The 16,249-nt window shown below is 44.6% G+C and overlaps 1 protein-coding gene across 1 annotated transcript in view; it reads left to right on the top strand.

Annotated features, from left to right (window-relative positions):
• IL13RA1 (interleukin 13 receptor subunit alpha 1) overlaps positions 1-15,040 on the top strand; it is a 36,434-nt gene extending 21,394 nt beyond the window's left edge. The window contains exons 7-12 of the mRNA XM_044682837.1: positions 781-923; positions 5,330-5,395; positions 5,632-5,764; positions 8,548-8,644; positions 9,909-9,993; positions 13,079-15,040. Coding sequence (XP_044538772.1) covers positions 781-923; positions 5,330-5,395; positions 5,632-5,764; positions 8,548-8,644; positions 9,909-9,993; positions 13,079-13,171 — 617 coding nt within the window. The 3' untranslated portion in view covers positions 13,172-15,040. The remainder of the gene's footprint in view (positions 1-780; positions 924-5,329; positions 5,396-5,631; positions 5,765-8,547; positions 8,645-9,908; positions 9,994-13,078) is intronic.
• The last annotated feature ends 1,209 nt before the right edge of the window (positions 15,041-16,249 follow it).

Below are 16,249 nucleotides of genomic sequence, written 5' to 3'. Positions count from 1 at the left end.
TTTCATTCCTGACATGAGAATTGACTTCCTCCGCTAACAAGTGGGCTGGTAGATCTCTGTCAATTGGGGAGCCTGAGAGGATGCTAGGCCAGTCATGGACAAGGGGGTCATCTTCACCTGCCATGCGATTAAATAATAAGCAAGTCATTGAACACAAGCTGAGAAAGTTTTGGATTCGATGCCCCTTAAATGATGGGCAATAGAGTGGAGGCAGACGGACCGAAGGCAGGGAAGGCTGCAGGAGCAGGAGCAGGCAACCGCCACCTACTGCTCATCCTCCAGTAGCCATGAAGGAAAACCCACGAGGGACCACAGATGGCCCAATCTAAGGTCTTCAAGGCGAAAGAAGTGCTGCCAGCCAAAGGGGACTCCATGCTGGCTGCTGGCCCTAGATAAGGCTAAGTTAAGTTAGTCTTTTCTGTCCATGAATATTAATGGTAAATCAACATAAAGTCTTTGGCTAAAAGGTGCTAATGGCTTCAAATTGTTTCCTCTTACCGGGAACGTGAGGCACTCAAACTTAATCAGAGCCGACTCTTGTAAAACTGGACTGGCTGAGGTACATAACCTGGGGCTTATTAATATTGTAATCCCGTCCTGAGCATCACACGGGCTCCACTAGAAAAGAGCGTCCTACATGGCTCCCAGTACAAAGAGGGATGCCTACCACCAGGCACCAACCTAGGCCACCTGTCAGCGTACCTGCCCATGAATATACACGCTGAGGCTAAATGAAATGTGGAGTCACTCTGGATTCTTGGTTTTCTTTCTACATTGCAGTGAAGCCGGATCACCCCATCCTAACAAACCTCTCCCTCCAGAATGACAGCTTGTACGTGGAGTGGGAAAGCCCAGCAAACTTTGGCAGCAATTGCTTAGTTTACCAGGTGGAAGTCAACAACAGCAAGTCAATGGAACGCAAGGTAAGCTGGGTCATGTATTGGTGTGACTTGAGCACGTTTAAGGTTGCCTGTTCTCTCGATTATACTAACTGGAAACCTTAGCAAAAATGCAGCCCAGGCTTGGAGGCTGATTTAGTGCTCTTGGGTAACATTAACAGAAAGGCTCATCTGAAGGTAGGCAGTAGGTTTGGGGTTGTTATAGGGAGGGGGGATGGTTTAAATGTGGGACACTTCAGAGTTCTCCCTAAGTCGGGTGGCATGAAGCAGTCTAATCTGGCCGTACCTCTAGACATCGAGGGGTTTCAGGGAGCTTTGCTGCTCTTTGCAGTCTTATCAGAAAGGCACTAGATGTGCCCTGGGAAGTGCTGCCAAAAGGAACCTTGGCAGACTGACCCCATCCCATTTCAGCAAACATTGGCGGAAACTCACTCCAATGTAGGTGAGATATTTGCCCTCCTCTCCTTCCAGAACATAGGCTGACTAAGGGCCTTAACGAATGTTTGTGTCTCAATTGAAGATACTGCTGGAAAGTGAGTAAATTCTCATATTTGATCTAACAGATAGGTGGCCTGGAGTCAAGAAGACTAGAGTTCAAATCCTACCTCGGATATTTACTAGTTGTATGACCTTGAACAAGTCACTTAACAAGCTCTGTTGGCCTCAGTTTCCTCCACGGTAAAATGGGAATAATAACCGCACCTACCTCCCAGGGTTGTTACAGGGGTCATTTGCTATAAGAGCTTAGGTCAGTACCGGGCATAGTAGGTGCTTAGTAAGTGTTTTCCCCCTTTTTCTTCTATATGTGCCTGGTAACCAATACTGCATCTTGCCAGTACTGGATGGTATATTTGCTACAGCTCAGTGCCAGAGCAGTTGGAACCAGTTTACAAGAAAGCAAGTAAACATTGACAGCCTACAACTGCTGAGAGGGAGACAGCTGGCCTGAGCTCACTGTTGGATAGGGTTCTCTTGGAGACCTGCATCACAATCCACAGCATTATAAGATGGAGGGAGGCGCTAGCAAGGAATCCAAGGGAAAAGGATCCTGAATGAGTGATTTCTTTTAGACTTGGTGAGAATTAAGGGAAATCATACATTTCCCTGATGATTTTAACCTTCATCAATAGCACCTCCCTTTTATCCCCTCTGAACACTTCTGCCATTCACTTGGGGTGCTTGAGAGACCTTTTTGTATCAGTTAGGAAGGCCTGAGTTTGAGTCCTGAAGCTGGAACCTGCCAGTTATGTGACCTTGGGCAAGTCACTTAACCTTCTTAGTGACCGAGGCAACTTTCTCAGACTAGTAGTTACTGATTAGATACAGAAAGGAGTTTCCTGCAGAGATGAAATCTTATGGCTAGCCCAACCCCTCTACTCTCCACGCAGCCAGAGTCGGGACTTGTACTCTCTCCTTTTTCTTTGTCTTGGCTACTGTACCCAGCCCAATCACTGAAATGGGTCTTGGACAGACACACCAATTTTTCATTCATTTGGCACAGATTTCCTAAGTACTTACTTGGCAAAAAGGACCACACCAATAAGAAAGCCTTTGCGGGGTGGGAGGCACTTTACGTTGTACAAAGGCTATCTAACGTGATCTCAAATCACAGGACATGGGCTGAAATCTCAGGCCAGCTACTTACTCTGAGTTACTTAAGGCGAGCCACTTAACAAGTCTCTGAGCCTTAGTTCCTCCCCGCATAAAGTCACACAGTTTGGTTAGTCCAGTGGTTCCCAAACTTTTTTGGCCTGCCACCCCCTTTCCAGAAAAAATCTTCCTTAGCCCCCTGGAAATTAATTTTGTTTCATTTTAATAGCAATTAATGGGAAAGATCAATGCACCTGTGGCCATCACCACCCTCCTGGATCGCTGCAGCACCCACCAGGGGGTGGTGGCGCCCACTTTGGGAATCACTGGGTTAGATGATTTCAGAAGGCCCCTTTCAGCTGTGACATTCTCTAACCTTCTGACATCAGCCCTGGGATGCGGTGAGGGTAGGAGGATGTCAGCCTGGTGCACTGGGATGAGCACTTGGGCATCAGGAAGTCTCTTGGCATCTTAGAGTTCAGAGACTTCCATCTTAACTTCCTCGAGCCCGGTTTGTTCATCTGTAAAATGGGAAGAATAATAGCATATCTTATGCTCTCTAGCTCCCTGGGTGGTTACAAGGAAAGTACTCTCGACAACTCAAAGCCCACATAAATGTAAATTGTTTTCATTTCTGTCCCCATCCCATACAAAAGCATTTGAGAAAGTTCAGGCTCAGAGAGTTGATGACTTGCCTTCAGTCACTGACTTTGTTTTACATGTCTTGGCGTCTCCCATCCCTAGTTATTCTACGGGCTTCTTTTTCCCTGAGGCCCAATGCCAAGATGAATATGGTATACTCCCTTCCCTCCTGGAGACAGCTGGTCAGGGGTACAGTGCACAGAGCTCTGAGTTTGGAGTCAGGAAGACCTGAGTTCAAATCCAGCCTCAGACACTAACTGTGTGACGACCCTGGGCAAGACACTTAACCTCTGTCTGCCTCAGTTTCCTCAGTTATAAAATGGGGGTAATGACAGGGCCTCCTTCCCAAGGTTGTTGTGAGGATCAAATGAGACGATAATTTGTAAAGCACTTGGTACATAGTAGGTGCTTAATAAATGCTTGCTCCTTCCCCCCACTCCCAAAGAGCTTATAGTCTTGGCAGATTGAGTTGTCTTTCCTTCATGAGTCTGAGTTGACGAGAACATAGATACTCTTGAGCTTAAAGGCTTAACTTAGAATAGTAATTTATCTTGGCTTTGAAATTTATCTTGTTATGTTTAGACATTTGAGTAACTGGTGTAAATGCTTGACATTCTGTCTTTAGCAGATGTTCACCAGCTGCTTCCTCTGTGCTCTCATTTCGAGTTTTGCTTGTTAGAATGTTCCTATTTCAGTCCCTGGGGGGCGGGGAGTGTTAGTTCACAGAGAACAGCAGTCAGCAGTGGGCAACTGTTTTATTTAGGAGTACGTAGAATCCAGGCCAGGGTCAGCATGGTGGCATTGCCAGGACCACAGCCAGCCCTAGGCAGATTGATCAAGTGAGTGAAACGTGTCCTGAGCCTCCCCCTTCCCAGAGGCTCAGCACCTGCAGGTCCTTTCTACCCATGCCACCTAGAAGAATGGGCAAATATAAAGAGGCTCCGAGTGCAGTTCCTCTAGAGGAGGTATTTACATCTTCAAGGTAAGCAAAACCTTCAGCCAAAGGAATGCCACAGATAGTGAAGAAGCTTCGGGCATCTTGAGAGAAAGGGGGCTGGGCCTACCGGTGCAGGCTGAGCCATACATTTTCAGATGTGGCTAAAGGGTGCCAGGCTTTTGCCTCTTTCAGCTTCTGTTACGAGGGAGGTTTTGGGTTTCTGCAGGGGTGAGGAATTGAGAGGGAAGGTGATAGTGCTGCCCACCCTCTCCCAGCTGCTCCCCCAAAAGAAGAAAAGAGCCTCAGTGGGACATTCTTAAAACGCACAGAGGAGGAGCAGAGGGAATTCCGAGGGAGATGAAGCCAAGCAGGGCAGCTTTGGAACGAAATGCTGAACTTATTGTAAACTTTTTCAAAAATGAGCTTTCTGTATTATGGCGTTAGTTATATAGGCTTCTGTTCTTTGTACTTCATACATGGAAATGTCCGTGAACGTTAATCTCCTTAACACCGCCAACCGAAGGAACCGGTCCGAGTCATTAGTCTTACCCCCACGGATGACCCTCTGCGTGTCGACCAGAGGTGGCAAACTAACAGAAGCAGGATCCACGAGCCTGGGCACAAGGACCCCATTGGGCGCACACTGACAAAACCACCTTTTAACACTATCTCGGGTTTGCTTTTTGAAAAATGGATTTTGTCAAACATTTCCCCATTACGTTTTAATCTGGCTCAGGCTGTACTCGGGAGTGCTGTGGGCCTCCGTGTGTTTGACACCTCTGATGTAGATGATCCTGCCCCGGTGTAGATACTGATTGTGTTCATATCCTGTTCTCTGGGAGAATCAGCTGAAGGGCCCGAGGGGCTGCCTTTCCTCTGCTTCCTGTTGATAAGACTAGCCCATCCACATTTCATCGTTTCGTCAACATTTAATCCAAAACGACAGAGCTGTGCCTCCCCTCTACTTTGGTTCTTCTTTCAGCTTTCCTGCAGATTCTAGTGGACAACATGCCAAATGAGCCTTCCAAGATCCTCTCTGGCTTTCCGCCTATATTTTGGGATCTCTGTCTGACTTCAATTCTGCAGGGGAAGGCTTGGGGTGCCCCCCCTTCTCTCTCTCTCTCTCTCTCTCTCTCTCTCTCTCTCTCTCTCCCCCCTTTGAACTTGACTCTCGTCTGTTTTTTTATTAAGGAGGTTTACTTAGATCACCAACTCTGAAAGGTTATGATGATGCCTCATAGCCACTTTTAATATTTTCAAGGTTCACGAGCCCAAAAGCAAATGTCACATCACAGAAACTTCTCCAGAACTTAAAGAAAATTCAAAGGTCAGTAAATTCTTCATTATTTAATTTGTTCTTATTGCCGACACAGATAAATTTGGGGACATCTTTTGTTTTTTTCCTAAAACATCACAAAACCGGGCTAATGAAGTCCAGTTTAAGGTCAAAGTAAGAGCTTGAATTGAAATTTGTTTTACTCATGTGAGAGCATTCTGTTTATAAATATGCAGCGGACTTAAAGGGTACCTTCCCCATCACACTGCTATTATTTTCTGTTTTAGAATAAAAATTGTTTTGTGATCCATGATGTTGACCCTGATGCTGCATATACAGTCAGAGTGAGAGCCAAAGCCAGTAAGTTTTGCTTTGAAGACAGTGACCTGTGGAGTGCTTGGAGTCAAAAAAAACATATAGGTAAGAGAGTAGAATTTCCTCAGATGTGGAAATAAGGAAAGCCGCAAAGGGATGTGTGTCCTCTTCTCCTTGGCCCTTCAAGCGCTTCATAAGCTGATGCTATCCTTGCCTTCCAACCTACTCCACAATCCAGCCATACTGGCCTTCTTGTCATTCCTCACACAGAACCACCCATCCTCTGTCTTTGCCTTAATACTAGCCATCTCTCATGCCCGGAATGTACTACTTCCTTGCCTTAACCTCATGGAATCTCTGGTTTCCTTCAAGACTCAGCCCAAGGGATCCAGGGTGCAGCTAGATGGCTCAGTGGACTGAGAGCCAGGCCTAGAGACTGGAGGTCCTGGATTTAAATCTGGCCTCAGGCACTTCCTAGTTGTATGACCCTGGGCAAGTCATTTAACCCCCATTGCCTAGCCCTCACCCACCCGCTCTCCTGCCTTGGAACCAGTACAGTGTTGATTGTAAGATGGAAAGTAGGGTTGGGGTTTTTCTTTTAAAGACTCTGCTCAATGACCACTTTCTGCTGGAGGCCTCCCTCTTCTGGTCTGTCTCCCCAACTGTTTATGCCTCCTCCTCCCTGAGGGAATGGACTGTTTCACTTTTGCCTTTGTATTTCCATGACCTGGCATTTAAGGGGCTCTTAGTAAGCATTTGTTGATTCAAAGTCATTCCAGAAAGTGATCTCTACTTCTCCTGCTCCTCTCGCCATCTCAATCAATATTGCCTTCTTGCCTCATGGCTCCCATTATAGCATTTGGTGATCTATACTGTATTTGTGCCTATTGCTTCTATGAGGGCAGGAATCGCGTCTCCCCCAACGACCAGCACAGGAGTTCCGCACATAGGCGCTTAGTACATATTCGTGAAATAACTCAATCGATATAAAGAATATACACTGTGACACCATCATCAGCATAACTGACCTTGTCCGTGACAAAACCAACAGAAACCAGATGATTATTTCAAGAGACAAAGAAAAGGCTTTAGACAAAATACAATCCTCGTTCCTGCTAAAAATACTCAAGAACGTTGGAATAGATGGAGTTTTCCTTAAAATGACAAATACCATCTAACTAAAATCATCAGCAAACATTATCTATGCTGGGGAGAAGCGAGAAGCTTTCCCAGCAAGATCAAGGATGCTAAGAAAGATAGTGGATCAGTGGAACAGATTAGGTACTCGACACAACAATAATTGACCATAGTGACCTAGTGTTCAACAGAGCCAAAGATCCGAGCTTTTAAGAGAAGAACTCACTGTTGGACAAAACTGCCGGGGAAACGGAAAAACAGCATGGCAGAAGCCAGGCATAAACTGTCTTATTGCACAATATTCCACAATAAAGACAAAATGGATTTAGAAATGAAGGGTAATTCCATAAACAAATTAAGGGAGCATAAAGCAATTTACCTGTAAGGCTTACAAATAAGCAAAGGATTTATGACCAAACAAAACACAATGAACATTACCGAGATCTAAAAAGGATAATTTTGAGTACATTAAATTTAAAAGGTTTTGCACGAACAAAACCAAACAAGATTAGAAGGAAAAGAAAAAGCTGGGGAAATGGTTATAGCAAATGTCTGACAAAGACCTCATTTCTTCAGTATTTGACAAAAGAGAACTGAGTTAAATGGATACAAATACAAGACATTTTCCCAATTGATAAATGGTCAAAGGAAAGGAACAGGCAATTCTTAGATGTAGAAATTTAAATGATCTATAATCATATTTAAAAAATCTCCAAATCACTATTGATTAGAGAAATTCAAATTAAATCAACTCTGAGGTACCACCTCATACCTATCATATTGGCTAGTATGACAAAAAAGGAAAATTATATATGTTGGAGGGGACATGGGGAAAAAAGTGAAAAAGGGGACACATACACTGTATCTGATAGTCTATAGCAGGGGTCGGCAACGTATGGCTCTTTCTGCAGGAGCCATAAAGTCCATTTTTCTTCAGGCGCTGTTACAGGAGCGGCACTGTGAGCACTGCACGGCTCTCATGAAATTACATTTTAAAAAATGTGGCGTTTATGGCTCTCATGGCCAAAAAGGTTACCGACCCCTGCTCTATAGAATAGACAGATGAATATCTTCCTCCAAAGTTGTGGGTAAACTGAGTCTTACTTTAAACTATACTGGGCAGACTTATTCCTTAATGGAATCCTATATTGAAACCTTTTCTAAAACAAACAAAACCCAAAATATGCCCCTTCTTTCTTTGGTTCCTTTAGTCCTCTGCTGATGGCAGTGATTATGAATCAGATGCCATCAGTTACCTACATCTGATGATGGGTGAGAAGAAGAGCATAGCACTTGGAAGTGCGCATAATGTTCTCACAGATCTTCCCATTTGAGTCTAGAAACAACCTTATGAAAGATGGGAAAGGCTCATCTTTGAGAAATGAGAAAAAAAGACTCAGAAAGGTTTAAGTGAGTTTTCACATAGGCTTTGTGCTGCCCGACTAACTGTGAAGCCAGACTCAAGCAACAGCTTGTTTCCAAAATGTTTTTACCCTTTGATTTGTATTAATAATAAACTAACAGAGACCTAACTAAAAGGTCACTAACCAGCTCGCTCCCAGGAACCAAAGAGGAAGAGGGAGGAGTTACAGCCAAATATAAAACAATAACGTGACCACACAAATGTGGAGGCGCAGGAGAGATTAAAGGGAATTGTGGGAAAACTAAGGGACTTATGGGGGATGAAGTCCAAGGTTCAAAATCTCCATTTATACAGATTCATAGTCTTTGGTGTACGTTTTACTTTCCAGGCCAGAAGCACGACTCCAAGATTCACACCATCACCTTACTCTTCATTCCAGTTGCTATCTCCATCTCCACTCTTCTCCTGCTGCTATATTTAAAGAGGTAAAAGAGCTGCCACTTTGGTTGGTGGCTGCTCATTCTTAGCCCTCCTGGTATCTACAGAATGCCTTGGGAGCATTCCTCAGAGGCACACCTCCCCACAGGCTTGTGGTGGTCTCTACCTCCCATTATTATATCTCTATACATTGTTTGAGAGTGAAAACCTGAGAGAAGCATGACTAAGTGACCAGATTCCCACACATAGCCCATCCATGCCAGGGGCACAACAGATAACATCAAATTGTATTGTTGGGGGGCAGCTGGGTAGCTCAGTGGATTGAGAGTCAGGCCTAGAGACAGGAGGTCCTAGGTTCAAACCCGGCCTCAGACACTTCCCAGCTGTATGACCCTGGGCAAGTCACTTGACCCCCATTGCCCACCCTGACCACTCTTCCACCTAGGAGCCAATACACAGCAGTTAAGGGTTTAAAAAATAAAATTAAAAAAAATAGTATTGTTGGATTGAGCTAGTCCCTTTCTGACAATAAGGCCAGGCTCGATGCCAACGACAGCTATAGTAACAAATAGTTAAGGATTGTTGGTGTTCGGTCATTTTTCAGTCATGTCTGACTCTCCATGACCCCATTTGGGGTTTTCTTGGCAGAGATACTGGAATGGTTTGCCATTTCCTTCTCCAGTTCATTTTATAGTTGATGAAACTGAGGCAAATGTGGTCCACTTGCCCAGGGCCACACAGCTAGTGTCTGAGGCCATGAACTCATGAAGATGAGTCTTCCTGATTCCAAGCCCGGTAGTCTTATCAACTATGCCACCAGCTGCCTGTATTTAAGGATAAGGTAGGAATATTGAGCTGGTATAGAGCCAAAATTTTATCCTAATTAAAAATAACACTGTGATTTAGAAATGGAGTGTGTAAGAAATAGGAAAAGGAAATGAAAAAACGATGGAAGAATGTACTCCTTTCCCAGAGCAGATTTCTTCAAGTCATTTCAATCAACAGTTCTCTGCCTGGTATAACTGGCCTTGAAGAATCTTTTAAAAGCAAGAGGTAGAAATCAACCCTTGGAAATATCTGCTCTTCTTCTGGGGTCTCCCAGCCCCTCCCCTCCCCCACACGTAGGAATCAGAATTCTTAAGACATTCATTTCCCACAATTTATTTTGAGTGATTACACCAATCAACTTCATTACTTAGAGAGCCACTTATATGGGTTCACATCTTCAGAGGAGCCTATATTTAAGCTAAGTAGTCTTTTATTAGAACTCTTCACCCAAAATACTTATTTTCTGATTTTTTTTCCTTTAAGACTGAAAATCATTATTTTTCCTCCAATTCCTGACCCTGGGAAGATTTTTAAAGAGATGTTCGCAGACCAGAACGATGACACCCTGGTAAGCACTGATGGTTTGAAGTTAGAAATGATTTATTTTTTATTATTTTGGCTTTGATTAACATTTTGATGATTAAATGGCTCAAAGAGGGGTTAAATCAAAATCTTGTATCTTGATCTTGTTAAAAACTTTTAAGCAGGGCACAGGATCCTATGTTCATTTCATATCCCTGGCCTTGATTCCTCCCCTTAATTCCTGTGGGGTGTATTTTCAGGAAGAATGAAGAAGAAAAGAAGAATCTCTTCCAGCACTTAGTACAAGCACCTGGCACATAGTAGGTGCTTAATACATGCTCATAGACTCATTGACTGCTCTGTAAGGCAAGCGTTCTATGTAGGGCTTCCAACCCTTTTAAGATTGGCAACACGGGGAAAGAGAAAATCTGAGGAGGAGAGAGGGCAAGGATAATGCTGAGTCTTCGGGTAAATCATGGGTAGTTGACCGCGCAGGCCGCCTTGGGAAATGGAGCACCCCATTTAGATCAGACCTCACTGACTGGTGGAAGATTTGAAATGAAATCAAGGCCCCCTGACTCCCGGCCCAGGATTCTCCCCGGTATAGTATGCTTCTAATGGGCAATTTTCATTAACTACTTTGGGCATGGCCAATGTCTCCAAAGCTTCCAATATTTGAATATGTTTTGGTCAGCACTGGGCATGGGTTCCCATTTAAAAACTGTCCAACTGAATTCCACTCTGCGGTTTGTTCTTTTGTGACTAAGTGGGCTGCTCTCTGTGTTAAGAGGATTTTCTCCTTTTCACCATAATTTATACTTACTGATTGAAAATCAGTCCATCTATCAACCCCTGCTCCCTGGTATCCATTTGTGTCTTTCCTGCTTTGTGCTAATTCAATATACTCAATTATGAAAAGTGGCTTTTCTGTGTTTACAAGAAACAAATGGCCTTCAGGTGGTTGCTCAATTTTTAAAGACCTGAAAATGCCACTGCTTCACGCGGCACTGATTGGCTTCCAAGCGCAAACAATGTGCCAGCTTCTGTGGCTAAAGCCCAGGCACACAAAGGCCATAGTGACTTCAGTGAGAAATTCACAGCAAGAGAATCTCCTCCCTAATGGGATTTCTGACCTTCAGAGTAATCATAAACTGAAGTTTGGCATTTCAGCGTGCTGCTGTTTTATCCTGTTTATAACACAAAAGTAAAAGGTCCTGTATTAAAAGCTAGCATTACAGCTCCATAAAAGCCACTGATAGGAAGACACAGGGATGTAGTTTAGCTGCCTTCTGCATCGGTCTTGATTAGCTCATGATCAAAATCAAAGGTTCTTAACCCGGGCTCCGGGACCTTGTTTTTTTTTAAATATTTGGATCAAGTATTTTGGTTGATTTGGTTTCCTTGGGAATTTCTACATTGTATTTTATGCATTGAAATCATCATTCTGAAAATGGACCCAGAGACTTCCCCAGATGCCAATCAGAGGGTTCCAGGACATTTAAAAAAGGGCAAAAAACTCTCTAAATATAGTATGATAATTTCTTGGGGCAGGAAATAGGGAGCTGGACCTGGAGTCAGGAAGTTCAAATCTAATCTCAGACGCTTATTAGCTGTGTGATTCTGGGAAAGTCACTTAACCTTGTGAGCCTGAGTTTCCTCAACCATAAAATGCACGGGAGAAAGAAATGGCAAACCACGCCCCAGCATCTTTGCCAAAAAACCCCAAACAGGGGTCACGAAGAGTCGGACAAGACTAGAAACGAGTCAGCAACAGCAACAGTTTCTTGAAAGATTAGGCTGCGGTCTGGTAGCCACACTCATTTTTCTGTTTCCACATCGAATTCTAAGATTGGGTTGGCAGGTAGTTCTGAATTTGGAAGAACTTGGCCAAAGAATTAAAAGCCTTGCATAGTTATTTTCTACAAAGACATACTCAGTGGGAAGCTCAGGCTGGCAGCAGCTATTTGACTGCCTGGGCACGATTTGATGTAAGGCCTGCCTAACCCTTCCATCTAGTTGGGAGGTGAAGGAGGAGATTCAACCAGATTAATGCTGTAATTTGTGAACAGAGGTGAGTTTGGGTTCTACTTACTGATGAAACTGATGAAGATGCAATTCTGAAGGACTCCTAATTTAGGCGGGAGATTATGGGTGACCCTTTTGTCTTTTTTTCAAGTGATGTTTTCCAGCCAGTGTGTGTCAAGACGGATCCCTCTAATCGTGTTCCCAATTGGGAAACTAGCTTAGAGCAGCTGCTCCCCAACTGAGGCACTTGAATGACCACTGCGATGCTCTCTTCTTCTTCTCATCTGGAAATCTACACTTAGGGAAAATGAGAACCAATAGACAGGAAATGATCTGCCCGTAATGGAAGCCTAAAATCAAAATCACTGTTGTCAAACCTCTGAGCTATGGGACGACTTCTTGTTGCAACCACCATTATAAGGAATAGCTTTCGGTCCTTTGGCTAGAAGGTTCCAGATGGTCCTTTGGGCCACATTTTTCTCTAATGAATAGAGACCCTGAGGCCTCATTGTAATGCCCTTTACCTTCCTTACTTGTTTGCTTCTCAAACAGTGAAAAGAGCCTAAGCGTCAGAGGCAAAGAACTGGGGCTTTTTATTCTGGCTCTGTCGCTACCTCTCTGACCCATCCCTAGGCCTCAGGCTCCTCCTCTCTAAAAAGAACTTGTTGGACTAGAAGCCTTCTGAGGTAGGTCCCTTTTAGCTCTCTAGCCGCTGATCCTGGGACAGGGACCACCTCTCTAGAGCTAGGGGATCACATCTGAAAAAGTAGCAGGAAGAGAAAAGGGTTAATGACCAAGCGAGCCAGCTGAAGGGAAAAGGCACCACTTTTGCATGAGGCTTAGCTCCCATTTGAGGAAAATTCTCATTGTGTTTATCCTCCGGGATGACATATTTACCAACATATGACAGTCTCGTGCCTTTTTCTCCCTTAATCTTAATTCCAGGTCATTCTGTTTCCTTAACTTTCCAAATAGATGAGAGTTTCTTGAGTCAGGCAAAAGGCACCCGTTTCCATGCATGCAGAACCAAAAGTAAGCATTAGCAATGAGCGCCCAGGGAAAGGACGTCACTTAAAAGACATTCTCTCTTTTTTCCCCTTCTCCAGCAATGGAAAAAGTATGACATCTATGAAAAACAAATTAAAGAAGAAACCGATTCCGTGGTGCTGGTCGAAAATCTGAAGAGGACCTCTCAATAGAGTGAATAATTTATTTGGACCTCTACCAGGAAATGTCTCCCATCCTCCATTAGTTACCTTGAAAATCATTCAGCGAAAGCTGAAACCATTGGGCCAGTTACTTCAGAAGAGATGTGTCGTAAAGCAGTTTCAGGTACATAAGCTGTACGGCTGAACGCAGAGAAAGGAGTGGCCCATTCGCAAATGGTGGCTACAAAATTTATATTGGGAGAAACCGCTTTCCTGGGAAGGCCACCTAAGCCAAAGCCAACAAGCCAACAAGATGATGGCATTAAGAGTAGCTCATTAAATAAAACACATGCCAGTCCACACCGGACGGCAGCGTATGGTAGAAGACTGAGCAGAGTACATTTACTTTCATCAAGAAAACCTGATGAGGTGATATACTTCTGTTTTTATCCTTCTCAGCACTTTGTTGCCTTTCGTGCCTCCCGGTAAGATGGAACCAAAGTGCCTTTTGATGCCTGTCCTAATGCTGCTCTGATAAAAAGTGGTATGTGACACACCTACCAGGATGAAAAGCCTTCACTTGTTTGATCTGGACTTCCTTGGCATCCTCCCTTTCTCTTAACTGAAACATCTTTCGGAGATGGTTTTATGACAGTCTGCCAGTAAGAAATGGGCTTATTACAGCAGCACGTGGTGGGCCCAGTTGAGATGTTGGTCCCTTCGGATGCACGGCTCCGCCACTGCGTATACTGGACAAAAAGAAGAATTCCGAGCTTTCAAGGTCTTCTTCATCTGCTCTTGAAGGGGCTTGTGTCAGGTGACTAAGGCTGTACATTCTGGTGGATCTGCAGGAATCTACCTGCCTTTTGAGCCTGCGCCAGCTTTTAGAAGCCCACGCTGGCGGTGACAACAACCCAGTGGAGGTCGGAGTGAACCCCTCTATCCAGAACTTGGAAAGCCACCAAAGCTCCTAGAAACAAATGGGACTTACAGTAGTCTTTGCCTTGCTTCAGTCAACAAGTATTGAGCGCGGGTCATGTGTGTCCCACAGCGTGCCAAGTCCCGCGGAAGGCGGAAACGAAGCCAAAGACATGATGCCTGCCCTTATGGTGTATGATCCGTGCTTTTGTTCAATGCTGTATTTGCCCACCCTCTTCCCTCCTTTCTCTTTGTAGACTTGCCCTTTCCCACCCAACCCAGAAGTCGCTTGCCCTGTTCCCCTTTTGAGCCTTTCCCCCCCATTTCCCAAGTTCTCCCCTGCCCAGCAGAGAATGTAGGGGATTAGCAAACTGAGGAAAACCAAGTGGGTGTTGGTAAGGACCAGATAGCCCCCACATTCCTCTTTCCTCTTTCTCCTGCACTCTGGCTTAAGGTAAGTGTGGGCAGGCTGGATAATGTTTAGAGAGTGTGCATGCTTTGGTTTTGTTGGGGGTGGGGTGGGGTTAAGGCTGCATCTGTTATTCGGTTTTTGATATTAAAGTGCAAATGTTTCTGCGTGTTTTCTAACTGAAGAGTTGAGTGTACTCTGAGGCTTGCTGTTTTGCTTTGGGGGAAAAAATAGACGTGTTTTTCTCATGGCCCACAAAGCTGGCCCTAAGAACTCTTTAGAGCCCCACTCACGACCTGGCCTTAGCTTGAGTAGGTAGAGTGACTTGTGTGAGTCACCAACCAGGCAGCCAAGTAGCCCACGTATTTCCTGGGAGCTTTTTCATCTCACGAGTTCCCTCCGGCTCCCATTCGTTTTGGCAGTCCTGAATTGCTTCTCCCCCTATTTCTCCAGCAGCGCCACCGTGTTGTCTTTAACAGCTTTTAACAAAGGGGCCCTTCAAGGTGTTGTCAGGTTACGGCTTAGAGCAGTGATGGGCAAACTGCGGCCCCCTGAAATGTTCTATCTGGCTGCGTGACATTATTCCTAATCTGATGAATACAAGGAATAGGACACAATACAAAAACTTGGAAAGAGCTGCCTTAGAAACAGACTGACTGAGAAGCATTTCCTTTCCTTTGGCCCCCCCTTTAAAAAGTTTGCCCAAAAAATAAATAAAAATAAAAAAAAAAGTTTGCCCATCACCGGCTTAGACCAAAGCCCTCTCTAGTAGTCAGAGACTCATTTCTGCTCTGTGGTGGGTATGTAAAGGGAGAGAGGCAAAGGGCCTTCAAATCTCTGGCTCTCAGCTTTTGTGTATAGGGACTCACCCTGTGGGGAAACCCTGATCTCCACCACAGTGAAGAAGGACCATGTTGCTGGTTTTCCTGTCTGTTAAGCTGTGTGGTGGGTTCTCTGTGGGTTTATTTTTAGTTGAGCTTTTTTTTTAATTTTAAACCCTTAACTTCTGTGTATTGACTTATAGGTGGAAGAGTGGTAAGGGTGGGCAATGGGGGTCAAGTTACTTGCCCAGGGTCACACAGCTGGGAAGGGTCTGAGGCCAGATTTGAACCCAGGACCTCCCGTCTCTAGGCCTGGCTCTCAATCCACTGAGCTACCCAGCTGCCCCACTGTGGGTTTATTTTTGAAACCAGAGCAAGGCAAAGGTACACATTGGGGTTCGTGTTCCTTTGTGCTCTTGCTTCTACCTGTAAGGAATTTGCCTTCCTCTCTAGGAATAAGAGTCCAATCTACAAATCCTAGGTGTGTCTGCTCCGATTTGGGGTCTCAGTTGAGCTTTAGGTCTTGTGTGACTAGTCAGGGGGCTGCTGATGTTGGCTCACAGCACGTTTTAGGGATGCCCATCTCCTCTTGGCAGTGACGAAAACAAGTATGGTCTGTAGGATGGCTCAAAGCCAAGCCCCAGGACACTTGGGAAATTATCCTGAGGCACCCACAGGCATGCTACATGGACTGCTCTATGGAAAGGTTTATTTACCATTCCATGTTTTCCCTGCCTAGAACCTTCTCCCCAAACCAAACATTTATGAGGTGGGACAGCAGTTCTCAATATTCATTTAGGTCTCATTTCTCCAACTCTGCACAGTGAAAGCCTAAATGGGCTGCTTTTACTTTTTTGGGGGGGGATTTTCTTCTTTTAAATTGAAGATCATTTTTGTTTGACCTCTGTTGGAAGTTTAAAATAAATCTGGACTCTACTCGGTGCCATCACTTTGGTCTTCTTTCGGGTAAACTGTCATGGG

This window comes from Gracilinanus agilis, chromosome X, assembly GCF_016433145.1.
Source record: "Gracilinanus agilis isolate LMUSP501 chromosome X, AgileGrace, whole genome shotgun sequence".
In the NCBI taxonomy this organism is placed as follows: Eukaryota; Metazoa; Chordata; class Mammalia; order Didelphimorphia; family Didelphidae; genus Gracilinanus; species Gracilinanus agilis.
This window is presented reverse-complemented; position numbering and strand designations above follow the sequence as displayed.